The sequence below is a fragment of the Pseudorasbora parva genome, chromosome 9 (genome assembly GCF_024679245.1).
Source record: "Pseudorasbora parva isolate DD20220531a chromosome 9, ASM2467924v1, whole genome shotgun sequence".
NCBI lineage: Eukaryota > Metazoa > Chordata > Actinopteri > Cypriniformes > Gobionidae > Pseudorasbora > Pseudorasbora parva.
The window spans coordinates 44,245,543-44,259,984 of NC_090180.1; the positions used below are offsets into that span (position 1 = coordinate 44,245,543).

Genomic DNA, 14,442 nt, shown 5'->3' on the forward strand with positions numbered 1-14,442 from the left:
CAGGCGTGAAACTACAAGCAGAGAGAATGTTTCTTGCCTTCAGCAGAGCACAAATGGACTTCCGTGATCTTTAGGACATTTGCAGTACATTCACAGCAGGTAGACACAAGTGCCGTTAATTGTGTGCTGATAGCCTGACGCTTTGAAAACAAAACCAAAGGTTAAAAACACGAAGTATTACAGTGAGATGAGCAATACTATGAATTTTGCTGCCTTCTTCTGCGTTGTTGTTACCAGGTAATAGGGGTAAACAACTGATGCAATGCACCACGGTTCACATCCAAATAACTAATGTGAAGTGTGAGAGCCCCCTAAATGATGGATGAAATCTATAATATATTAAGAAAAGTTTTAATACTGACTGCGCTTCTTTCTCAATATTATGGTTGACACAATCACAGCCAACATCAGCAGCAATAGAACTGGAATCCACACCTTCAGATATCCATAATCCCTGTAATCATAAAGAAATCATGAAAAAGTATAGACCAATTGTCAGCCTACGTCACACTGGCAGGTTCAACTGTATGTCGGTTGTAAAAGATGATTGGGAAAAAGTTATAATGTATGAAACACATTGGTTTAGATCATGCTTTAGGCTAAACATAGCCGCTGTTCCATCCTTGGAGCACTTTTGATACTGACCACTGCAGACCGGGAACAGCCCAAAAGAGCTGCAGTTTTGGAGATGCTCTGACCCAGTCGTCTAGCCATCACAATTTGGCCCATTTTTCCTGCTTCTAACACATCGACTTTGAGGACAAAATGTTCACTTGCTGTCTAATATATCACAAAGGCTAACTGGAGCCTTGATTATTCACTTCACTTGTCAGTGGTCATAATGTTATCAGTATATACATGGCTTGACATTAACTTTTTTTCTCACAAGCCACTGTTGCAAGTGGTTTTCCAGAGTTACGAGGTACGAGCCACTCAGCATTTTCACTGGCCACAATATTGACATCAGTATACTGGGGAAAACTGACATATAGATATTTGTAATATCTCATTATTTGGCAGCAGGTGTATTAGGCTACTTTCATTATCCATTAAAACATGCATTTTCTTTCACAACTGTTTACGTTCACTTAAAACAAAACTGACTGTGTTCACATGAATACTCGCCAACACTCTCACTGTCGGACACGCAGCGGGTATTGTGTATCTATACTGTGGAAAATGAGTATTAGAAGGGTTTCAGATATTTCAGTATCAATATGTATTAAAAATATTTTATATTTTTGACATCAGTACATTGCACTTAGTATATTATTTCAGAAGCCTTTTCAAAAGACTACAAATAAAAAAAGGATATATTATATAAAATTCCATGTGCCAAAGACACTGTTTGACATCGCATTTGGCAGGTTGGCGGGTGTTAATGTCAAGCCTTGTGTGTGTGTGTGTGTGTGTGTGTGTGTGTGTGTGTGTGTGTGTGTGTGTGTGTGTGTGTGTGTGTGTGTGTGTGTGTGTAAACTGTATATATACAGTATATATACACACACACATACTCTCTCTCTCTCTCTCTCTCTCTCTCTCTCTCTCTCTTAATGCATTGGTCTACTGAAAATGTTTGTTTTGTTCTATTGATTTACATTATTTGGTACACTATATTTCTATTTAATTTAAATATCTGAATTGCTTTGAGTTGTTCGAACAACTTTTGCCTGTTTTTTTTTTTTTCAGGAAACAGCCACTTGTAAAATGGTTCTAAAACAAGTTCTAAACCATTTCACACTTGCCACATTTTCCTCTTGCAGACTTTAGCTCCAACCCTAATCAAACACGCCTGAAGCCAATGAAGGTCTTCAGGATTACTGAAGTTACAAGCAGGTGAGTGTTTTTTTCTTCAGGGTTGGAGCTAAACTCTGCAAGAGAGTGGCCCTCCAGGATCAACGTTCCCCACCCCTGTTGTAAAGGTATATTAGGAATCCGCAGAGAGACACGTATCACAGTTTATCCAACTTTTTCTGTACCCATATCAACCTCCTGTCTCCTCACTGTGCACTCTAGTGCCCTCAGTGTTCATTAATTAACAGGACACAACAAACTTGTTTACAAATGCATTACATATCCTTGATAAGCAGTTATAACTGCATGATAAAAAAGGGTGACTACAATGCCTGCCAAATAGTGAGCCATTTTTAACTCATTAAAAGTTATAATTATAAATGCTTAATGAATGTATTGTATTGTATATATGTATCAAGTCAATACCAGATTCCTGATTTATTTTATGATGCAGCAAAAATAGACTATCATAGTGAGACTAAAGGGTGTTGTATTTGTGGTTTTCATCAATATCTCATGACTGCCACTTTTCTTAAAGGGGGGGTGAAATGCTGTTTCATGCATACTGAGCTTTTTACACTGTTAAAGACTTGGATTCCCATCCTAAACATAGACAAAGTTGGACGTTTGATGGAGTATTTCTGTGTCAAAAATACTCCTTCCGGTTTCTCACAAGTTTCAGAGAGTTTTTTTCGAGTATGGGTCGGCTTGACGTTAATAGAGCGGAAGGTCCTTGTATGGGCCGTACGGGCTCTTTTCCCGGTAGGGTGCACGTGCGCGTGACTAGAGCGAGAGAGAAAATGCACGCCCATAAACACTCGCTCAGCTGCAGATCCAGTTGTCCGTGCAACACTTCTGTCCCACCGCGCTTCACTTTATCCCTATCCCATTCCTATTCCTATGCGACTTCAACGCTTCAGCACAGCATTCCGGGAAGGCAGCGCTGCATTTTACCAATTTGAACGCAGAAATGACGGGAAGCTTCACAACATCACGCTTTAATCGTGTCGCAAAGTGGATCTCCACGGTCACTGCTGTCACAGGACTTCACGAAATCAACAGTTACCAAAGAAGTGTGTTTTTGATGGAGCGGTGACGATAAAGGTTCACGGTCGTGCTTTGGAAGCAGGCGGTGAGTAAAACTGCTTCAAATGTTTGTTGTTGGCTATCGTCGCGTGAGTAAACATCGGTAAACAACACGATCGTGTATAACGTTAGTTAACTTACCAATGGAGCATGCGATCTATGGTGTGTGTTTAAATACATCTGTTTAGCTGACCACTATAGGTGTCAGTTTGTTTATTGTAAAACCACCCAAACATAAACCTAGCGTTCTCACACGCTCGGCTTTTTTCGGAAAGACTCAGAACAGCGCATCTTATATAATTATAAAAAAATAAAGACTTTTCGGAGATATGCAGGATGCAATGCTACTCTATAGGTACTCAAGATTGACATGACACTGTCTGAAACTGAGTGTTTCACCCCCCCTTTAATCTTAGCTACTAACTAACCTGTTTCTCTCAAATGCTTCTGTGGTCACAACTGCTGTGGAAGAGAAATTAAGACAAGATTAAAATAATTTATGAGTTCCCCATAACATCAGTAAGAGTCTGTATTACCTGGTTTTGGTTCAGTGGCGGTGAGAACAGGAACATGTGGATCTTCAAGAGAGACATCAGGAACTGAACACAGAAAAAAGATGCAAATTTATGTTAGCCTTTCCCCCTAGACTAGCAAGAAACCCATGTAGATGTGATTAGTGAATGAGTTTTACCAGTGACCGTGAGTTGAACAGGAATCTGCCGATCTCCAGCGGAGCAGAAGTACCATCCAGAATCACTGAGTCTCAGTCCAGTCATCAGCACAGTGAAGGAGCTTCTCCCATCATCACTGATCTGGACTGATGAATTCTGGGATGTGTCAGTCCTCCCCACTGGGTAACAGCTCTGATCTTTATATCTGCACCACTGTTTGAGTTTATTCTGATATCCAGAACTGTAGAAACACTGGACACTGACATTACCATCTTCATGTCCAGATACACTGCTGCTCACCACAGACACATCAGGAGCTGAACACACAGACATGACTCATCTGAGATTGAGTTAACAGGAATCAGGATCAGAATATTTAAAGGTGAAACTCATCTCATACCTGATTGAACTGTGAGATGAAGCTGCTCTTTTTCATCCATTTGAAATATTCCTCCAATCTTAACGGCACACCAGTAAGATCCAGTGTCTTCATTCTGCAGATCTCTCATAGTCACAGTAAAGAAACGCTGATCTGGATGATCCATTACTGACACTTTTCCTTTGGTTTCATTAGCATATGCCAGAATAGAGCAGTAATTGTATGCTGATTTTGCATGAAAGCACCAGTATTTCTTGTGTTCTGTGTATTTCCTGTCATAATAACATGGAATAATGACAGATCCTCCAGTCTGAACCGTTAACTCTCTACTCGCTGATCCTGATGTGCGTTCAGGACCTGAGTGACAGAACAATCATTTTTAGATGCACCATTTCTTTTATGATTTTGTTTATTTTTTACTAATACTTTAGTCAACACAAAACTTGCGTTTGAACTTTTTTTACTTTTATCCCTTTTTCAATAGGTCAATCTTAAGAAGTCCGGTGGCGTGACTAAAATCGGTAATTATAAAACAAAATGACAAAATGCTGTTTAAAATAGTTACAGTAGCACACAGAACATCTCTTCATATACAGTAGAACATATGAACCGTATGAAAGTGAACACTTGCCTGTGATGAACCAAAGGAAAACCACAATGAACTTCAAACTGACATTTCTTCTGACAAAAAGTTGCAATGTTTCTTCTCTCTGCATCTTTATCGTGTACGTCTTCTTTTTCTTTTTGTTAATTCTAGAAACAGCTTATCACTTGAGAAGGTTTGCCTATGATTTGATGCTCTACATGTATTTAGACTCTCTAAAATGTCATAATACTTGATTGCAAATGCTAGACTTGGACAAGAAGTCTAAATGATTCTGAATAAGACGTGCAATGAAGTCGACAAGCGTTTCCTTCTTGTATTAATGGGTAGAAGCGATGTTGTTTCCTTATAACACCCTTAAAAATAAAAGGTGGCAGGAAGAACTAAAAAGAGGTTTTCACAGCGATGCCATGAAGAACTGGTTTGTGAAAAGTTCTTTAAAGAAGCATTTTTTTCTAACCACTGTATAGTCTAAAGAACCTTTTGTGCAATGGAAAGTTCTTCAGGGATATACATCCAACATTATATAGCCAATTAAAGTTTGCAAACAATATGTTGTATTAGTTAGTGACACACTTAAAACAGCACTAGGTAACTTTTCAACCTTCATAATATATTTTTTAAGACTCTTGTGATGCTAAATCGACTTACAATAAGTTGAATGACACGTCTGCCATAGCCTGATGGGGTCTGTATCGTTTTTAATCGTACTTTTAAACTTTGGGTTTCGGGTAGTAACCCGAGAACAAAAAGAACTACAAAATTCGACTGCTTTACGGCATATACGTCACTTCCACCAACACTCACACTTCCTTAAATTCGGACGTGCGAGCCCAACTTTGTTCGTCGGATAATATAGTCATGTCCGAAGCAGCACAGACAAATAAGAAAGAAAAGGTTTTGTTGGAGGAAAGCAATAAGAGGAAACGAAAAAGTGATGGGATTAAAGGCAGGACGAGGATCAACATGTGACCAGCGTTTGCTCGTCGGCGTGAGCTGAAGGAGGCGTGCCCGACCGATGCTGTCCTGCTGGTTATGGTGAGCTACCACTCAAACATTGAACTGAAGTATCATATAGATTCTGTAAAACGGTAACCAATAGACTACTATAATGACGCTGGCTTGTAAACGTGAGCATCGTGATTATTTGGCGTTTGAAAAAAATAAAACCCATGAAATTATATTCATATGACATGCGGAAACATATGCCACTGAATGTACCTGGGATGAAGACATTTCACACGCGCCGCCAGAAGAACACCTGCATGTGAACTCCTCCTGCAGTGTTCAGGGGAACTGTTAGTGCTGCACCAACCCGCGGGCCGCTTTTATGAAGTTATTTGGCCCGCCCCGCACCACTGTATATATTTTTACAACCCGCTGCGCACCCGCGACCATTAAATATACGGGGTCCGCGGGTTATGAGACGACCCACGCATCACTAGTTCAGGGCTATCAGGGTTGTCATTTCAACAAATGCTCGCGCAATGGCATCCCCTGTTGTAGGATGACAGAGCTTACGACAGTAGTTGAGGACATTCTTTTTTCCAAACTGTAGGGGTACCCCGAGAGCAAAAGTTACCCAGTGTTGCTTTAATAACAAGACAAAAATAACAAGAGTGAGAGAAGCGTTCGTTCTCTGTACTTCCTTTCTTCTAAAACATTCACAGTCAGGCGGTAGAGCGGTCACATACACGGCAGAGCTCTCAGAAAGTTCAGAGTTTACTTACTTTTACTAAGTTTTAATTACAAATTCTACACTTAATACAAATCGGAATCTCGTAAATACAAAAATGGAACAAAAATAAACTACAAACAAATGTATGTTTATATGTAAATAAACCTACTTTAACAAGTTTAGTCGTTTTAAGTTTTTCACACTTGTATTAATTAACTGTATTGAACTGAACATTCAAAATAATTGTTGTACAGTTTTGTTTATGTCTGTGTTTATTCATTTTTATGGTGCTGCACAACCCAGTTTAGTTTCCAGATGAGAGACCTGAAAGGAAAGATATGAGTGGACACATAATGACTGATTAACCAAACACAACACGCACTAATGACCATTAAAGGGCAATAAGATAGAATAGAGACAAATGGAATTGAGATTGGATTTAATAGGAGAATGGACAGAAAAGAGTACTGTTTGATAGGGGAATACATAAAGTGTCTCAAATAGAAAGGAATCACTGTTGGAAATGTTCTTTGAAAAATGATTTCTCAAAGGATCATTGGTTTCAGAAACAGCTTTATTCACATCAACCAAGCAACAAAGCGGAGTGTTTTTTGCAAAAAAGACACTCCTGTTCTTTGGCATGTCTGACATATATACTCCAGCAATCTTCCCAAAATGGTGGTTAACCTTTAGTTCTTTCTATAGCTGTTCTTCTGGCTCACCTTTCAGGTTCTCTTTCTGTCGATCATACACTTCTTGTATGTCTCTCTTTGAGCATACCCTTCAAGTCCACACACATGCTATACAGGGCAAAACCAACCTCAGCACACTGATACAGAATAGATAATAGTGTATTTTCATACTGCTTTTTAGCCTTAAACTTAATCATTCTTAAATAATATACTCTTCTACATTCCCATGCGGACAGATTTATGTTCTGAAAGCATTGTGGGAAAACTGATTTCCAACGTTTCTAAAAAGCATCATGATTGGAACATTACTTAAAAAGTTACAATAACATTCTCCTAACCTTATTATTACTTACAACATATATTGAAACTGAACATTTATTTGTAGTAATATTCTAAGAACATTAACATTAAGATTCATCAAATATCAATAGCATTACAAGGACATTGCAAGAATGTTGTTCTAAAGACTTTTTCTGTCAGCATTATGAAAACATTCATCAAGTACAAAAAACATCATAAGGATGTTCTGGAAATGTGCTCAAACGTTTTCTATCAATGTTTCTCTAAAAAACAACATCCTGAAGACACTCTCTCAATATCATAAGAATATCACATATCAAATCATTTTATAAGAACATTCTATAAACGTTATGATAATGTTTTATCCAAACATTAACCTTTAGATAGCACATATACTGTATACAGTGCTGTCAATCGATTAAAAACATGAGTTTTAAATGTTTTTTACATTGTAATAATTTTAGTTACTCTCCAAATGAATGTAGAAACAACTTAAATATTACATTTTAAATATTTATTGTAATAGCATCTTTTTATGAATCAAGGCCAGTATCACTGATAGAGATGTCTCTATGAATTTGATTTTAAAATGGATTTAAAAGCATTTGCATGAATAAAAGTGTGATCATATAATTGAATGATAGGTAAAGGATGACAGAAAAAACAGATGCTGCATTAACTGCGTTAAATATTTAACACGTTAAACTGAAAAAATACACAGCACTAACTGCACAGCACTAATACATATATATATATATATATATATACACACACACACATATACATATACATATACATATACATACACATACACTGTAAAAAATTATTTAGAAAAAAGTTACCTGGTTGCCTTAAAATTTTGAGTTCATTGAAATTAAAATTGAGTGAATACAATGAACACTTTTTGAGATTCGACAACCTTTATTAAAATATTATTAAAAGATTTTGTAATATTGGGTAATTGTGTGTGTTTAATTTGTGATGACGCAGACAAATAGTGCTATTTTCATGATTTATCATTTTTTTATGTGGTTCAGATACAATAATATTTTGAGTTTCTATTTATTAAACTAATTTCCTTCATTGTATCAACTCAAATTTTTATTTCAATAAACTCAAAATTTTAAGGCAACCAGGTTACTTACTTTTTAAAGTTAAACCAACAAAAACCAGCCTTTTTTTTTTTACAGTGTACACATACACATACACATACACATGCATACATATCCTGTGTCACCTGTGCATCATGGTGATGCACCCTCCTATCTCAAGGAACTCCTCATCACACAAACAGCCACTCGTAACCTCCGCTCTGTTTCTCTGTATCGTCTTAAAACTCCCACAACCAATCTCTGTACTATGGGAGATCAGGCCTTCTGCTCTGCAGCCCCCAGTCTGTGGAATGCTCTCACTGACCACCTGCGGACCCCACAGACTGTAAATGCTTTTAAGCGTGGTCTTAAAACCCACCTTTTTAGCAGAGTTTTTAAAGGTGCACTATGTTGTAATTTTGCAGTAAAATACCACAAAAAACTAGGCCGGTGTTATATATTTTGTTCAGATGAGTACCTACAATATCCCAAATGTTTCCAACTATTTGTAAATTGTGAGAAAATTGCTATTTTAACTAAAGGACCGGGACGTTTCAGCATAGCGTCTGAGGAAGTGGCCTGTCAATTGCGTCATATCTGCGTTACCCTCGGTTTCCGGTTTTATTTGGCAGGAGCGCTTTACTCTTAGCAGTGTGAACAAGTGAACGCACAGAGTAATGTCATAACATCATTTTCAACACACTTAAATGTATCTAATATGATAAACAGAGCTGCATTACCTCATAATCATAACCGGAAGAGTGGATCTGTGCGGGCGCCCGGCGACTGTGTCCCGTCCCGTCATAATAAAAGTCCTGGTGTTTGCGAGCCGTGTGTTTGTTTAACAATCGCTCCAGCAGCTGTGCTCAGCTCCACAACACTCGGACCTGCTCTGCTTTAGACTACAGTAACGTTAATAATCACATGCATGAACGTGATTTCTACCCGAGTCCTATTTTCCACCGGCTGTGAGGTGAAGACCACTGCTGCGTCCCAATTCGCCTACTTATACTACGTCCTAAAAGTATGTACTCTTTTTGTGAAGAAAAGGTATATACTTTTGAGTGTGTAGCAGAAAAGTATGCAAGCTTCGGGACATACTACTTCGCCATCTTTAACGGACTCTGTCGCTTAGTTACGTGCATCCCGTCACCGTTTATCTGCCCTGTCAATCATCGTCAGATTCGCCAGAGTTCAAATCCTCCACATTCAGTTTAATCTCCTACCGTATCGGAGAGAAATGTAGCCGCTCGTTGATCTGCCATGGGTGGGTCTTTGTGGGTCAGAGACTCTCCTCATGTGTTTGCAGTTTAAATATAATGATGCATTAAAAGTTCATGGCCAAACGTGTAATTAGAAAAGTTCACAATGCTGCTGTAGGTGAAATATTATGTGGCCAACACTGAATAAATATATTTTTGTCAGGTTAAAGGCCGTTAGAGTGCACATCGATCCGTACTTCGAATTCGGACCGGAAATAGTAAACCATCCGGGAATCTTTGGAATACTCTTTTCAACATACTACGATTTGGGACATACTAATTCTATTTTCGAATACTATTTAGGATGGATAGTATGTGGATTGGGACGCAGGGCACATGTCCCAAGATACTGCGCTCACACTTTGTGTCATCAAACGCATGTGTTTTGACTAGGCGCCCTCCAGTGGACGGAAAGTTGCATAGTGCACCTTTCATATTACACATACACACAGTATATATTTTCTGCCCGTAATATTGTTTTAATATTAAGTAATTTGAGGTTGTTGTTTTTTTACTGCATGAGGTCATTTTTAAAAACAAATGCGTAGATTGATGACACTTTGATTTCCTGGAGCTTTTATTCTGCCGTACAAACAACAAACCAGCAAACCAGATTTAAACAATAAGATTGTGTTGAGCTTTATAACAATGATTAGTTTTCTGTTGATGAATGTCTCCAAACAACTGCTCAACTGTCTAATAAAATCATATTTTAATAAGATATTAAAGGGTCTTAAGTGTTAAATTTGTGATAAGCACACAAGTCAACAAAATATATACCATTGTTCTAGTATTTTTTTTTTTTTAGAGATTTTAATCCAAAAATCGTACATATTGTGCCTTTAATAACAGTCTTAATAACTGTTATTTTTTATCATATTACTTTAATATTGTAATCATAAACATTCTGATTTACAGCACAAAGAGTTTTACTGTCATTCTCATAATCACAGAACTTGTTATTTAATGAAGTCCTTCAGGTCAATGTGGAGAACAGCCTGTGATCTCTAATTCTGTGACAGACAGAAATTCACGGGCCACCTGAAAGAGAGAATAGAAAGAACAGCACAAAGATGCACATATGAGAGGTGAACAAGTCACATCATGTAGATTTAGGACACATCAAAAAACATGTGACCGTGACACTGTTAATACTAACGTGTTCTTCTCAGTGCCGGCGTCTGTGCTCACAGTTGCTGTTGGAAATGGGGGGGGGGGGGGGGGGGGAGAGATGTAAAAAGTGTGAATAAAGCAAAATTAGCAAAATTACCACATTTTTTACAGTGCAGTGTGAATGTTCTGCATGTCTCGGCAAATGAATGGCCCAGAAACGTAGTTTAATTTACACACACACACACACACACACACACACACACACACACACACACACAAAGCTGAAAGTGTTTTTAACCTCCTCACTATATTAGGACATGAATGCATGAACTTCATCTCCAGACATGAGCATTACTCTTTTGTTTGAGAAAAAACTAGCGCCATATATTACAAACACAAAGGTCTTCACAGCAACCCGTCAAAATGAATGTTCAGTTCAACTTAAAATTGTGGCAGAAATATATATCAGTAGTGCAGAAGAAATTATGTCTCAATGTAATAATAATACAAACACTAATAATAATCACAATTTTTCTTCCATGTTTTTGAAAGAGTAAAGCTCGATTGTGCAGCACTTCGCTTGAAATAAAAAGATTGTTTGATTTCATATGATTAAAATATAAATTGAATTACTGTTTTAGATTTGATGGCCAGAATAATAAAAATACACAACACATTTCAGGGGGGGGGGGAAATGGATTTCCTAGGGCCCTAAATTGCTGTCCAAATGAACATGATTATTTGGGGGGGGGGGGGGGGGCATTAATAAGGATTTGAATGAATAATAATTACTTTTTATGTTACATTTAATCTTGTGTTCATATTTTCGGTCATGTTTTTGTGATAAACATTGTCACATCTCCTTTGACCTAGGAGACTGCATATGATGACGTGTAATGGTGTAGAAGTGGTGTCCCATTTCTTATGGGAATATTTCACCTCAAAATGTTTAGAAAGACAATGAATTCAACTATTACAGTCAGGGGCGTAGCACCAAATTTTGGGCCCTGGGTACAAACCATCTTGCTGGGCCCCCGTACCATGTATGTGTATGTATAGAAAACTGACTTCTAAGCCCCCCCCCTGCCTCGGGCCCTGGTTACTCAGTACCCTTTATCCCCCCAGTCCCACGCCCCTGATTACAGTTAAATACATTTTTTTCAATAGTCCACTTCAGATTCTACTAATTATGAGTGACTTTGTGACTACATGTCAACTATCACTCATTGGAGTATTAGTAGACTGTAAGGTTAGGGTTATGGTTGGGTTAGGGTGAGTAGATAGACTGGGTAAACCCAGCCTGATCTGACAGCAATTTGATTTCGCCCAGCAACTCTGTACATTCATTTCTACTGCTTCTGTTACACTTTTGTGGGAACCAATCACAGACTGGCTTATCCACCTGGCGCACTATTGGCGGGTTTAACACGATGACAAATAGAGAAACCATAGGTCGTTGCCCGTTGATCACGCCTCTTGTGGTCTGATTGATTGAAGGACTTTCCAATACAGAGTCATTCGAATAATGCTTGTTTATCACGCCTCTTGTGCAGTAGAAAATACAGAGCAGACTCCACAGACCAATGTTCAGTCTTAAATTGAGCTTGGTCTGGTGATAGCCAGACAAGTGAATAAGTTACTTATAGTAGAATAGAGTAGAATAAGTTACTTTCAAAGTAATGATGACAGAACTGATAAGTATGTCAAAGAAGATGATAAGTACTTTCAAAGTAATGATGACAGCTAGTCGACAAAGTTGCAAGTTAGAATGTCTAAAGTGGACTATCGAAATAAAGTGTCACCATTACATTTATTAGTATCTAATCAAGCCCATGGCAGAAAATATAAATCCTGATTAATATTTTACTTAGCTGACCTGTTTCTCTCAAATACATATTACCTATACCTATTCAAATGATTTATTATGAATTTTTCATAATCACAAAAGAGTCTGTATTACCTGGTTTTGGTTCAGTGGCGGTGAGAACAGGAACATGTGGATCTTCAAGAGAGACATCAGGAACTGAACACAGAAAAAATATGCACATTTATGTTAGCCTTTCCCCCTAGACTAGCAGGAAACCCATGTAGATGTGATTAGTGAATGAGTTTTACCAGTGACCGTGAGTTGAACAGGAATCTGCAGATCTCCAGCGGAGCAGAAGTACCATCCAGAATCACTGAGTCTCAGTCCAGTCATCAGCACAGTGAAGGAGCTTCTCCCATCATCACTGATCTGGACTGATGAATTCTGGGATGTGTCAGTCCTCCCCACTGGGTAACAGCTCTGATCTTTATATCTGCACCACTGTTTGAGTTTATTCTGATATCCAGAACTGTAGAAACACTGGACACTGACATTACCATCTTCATGTCCAGATACACTGCTGCTCACCACAGACACATCAGGAGCTGAACACACAGACATGACTCATCTGAGATTGAGTTAACAGGAATCAGGATCAGAATATTTAAAGGTGAAACTCATCTCATACCTGATTGAACTGTGAGATGAAGCTGCTCTGTTTCATCCATTTGAAGTATTCCTCCAATCTCAACGGCACACCAGTAAGCTCCAGTGTCTTCATTCTGCAGATCTCTCATAGTCACAGTAAAGAAACGCTGATCTGGATGATCCATTACTGACACTTTTCCTTTGGTTTCATTAGCATATGCCAGAATAGAGCAGTAATCGTATGATGATTTTGCATGAAAGCACCAGTATTTCTTGTGTTCTGTGTATTTGCTGTCATAATAACATGGAATAATGACAGATCCTCCAGTCTGAACCGTTAACTCTCTACTCGCTGATCCTGATGTGCGTTCAGGACCTGAGTGACAGAACATTTTTAGATGCACCATTTCTTTTATGATTTTGTTTATTTTTTACTAATACTTTAGTCAACACAAAACTTGCGTTTGAACTTTTTTACTTTTATCCCTTTTTCAATAGCTCAATCTTAAGTAGTCTTGTGGCGTGACTAAAATCGGTAATTATAAAACAAAATGACAAAGTGCTGTTTAAAATAGTTACAGTAGCACACAGAACATCTCTTCATATACAGTAGAACATACGAACCGTATGAAAGTGAACACTTGCCTGTGATGAACCAAAGGAAAACCACAATGAACTTCTTCAAACTGACATTTCTTCTGACAAAAAGGTGCAATGTTTCTTCTCTCTGCATCTTTATCGTGTACGTCTTCTTTTTCTTTTTGTTAATTCTAGAAACAGCTTATCACTTGAGAAGGTTTGCCTATGATTTGATGCTCTAAATGTATTTAGACTCTCTAAAATGTCATAATACTTGATTGCAAATGCTAGACTTGGACAAGAAGTCTAAATGATTCTGAATGAGACGTGCAATGAAGTCGACAAGCGTTTCCTTCTTGTATTAATGGGTAGTAGCGATGATGTTGTTTCCTTATAACACCCTTAAAAATAAAAGGTGGCAGGAAGAACTAAAAAGAGGTTTTCACAGCGATGAACTCCATGAAGAACTGTTGTGTGAAAGGTTCTTTAAAGAAGCATTTTTTTCTAACCAGTCTAAAGAGCCTTTTGTGCAATGGAAAGTTCTTCAGGGATATACATCCAACATGATTTAGCCAATTAAAGTTTGCAAACAATATGTTGTATTAATAAGTGGCACACTTACTATTTATCTAAAAGTTCAAATGTGTTTTTTCACACATAAAAATATATAGATGGACTTTGGGAAGGGTAAAAGGATGGATAAAGGTTCACCATATTTGGGGGTCCTTGGCATCATAAAGT

At 37.9% G+C, this 14,442-nt stretch overlaps 1 protein-coding gene across 1 annotated transcript; it reads right to left on the reverse strand.

Annotated features, from left to right (window-relative positions):
* Positions 1 to 351: 351 nt before the first annotated feature.
* On the reverse strand, positions 352 to 13,514 carry LOC137089891 (polymeric immunoglobulin receptor-like). The gene is made up of 12 exons (XM_067453455.1): positions 13,163 to 13,514; positions 12,783 to 13,079; positions 12,628 to 12,690; positions 10,714 to 10,750; positions 10,589 to 10,595; positions 8,439 to 8,620; positions 4,559 to 4,692; positions 3,949 to 4,284; positions 3,569 to 3,865; positions 3,414 to 3,476; positions 3,306 to 3,339; positions 352 to 454 (listed from the first exon to the last, which is right to left on the reverse strand). Exons 1-12 carry the CDS (start codon positions 13,512 to 13,514, stop codon positions 352 to 354), a joined length of 1,905 nt encoding a protein of 634 aa, XP_067309556.1.
* Positions 13,515 to 14,442: the final 928 nt, after the last annotated feature.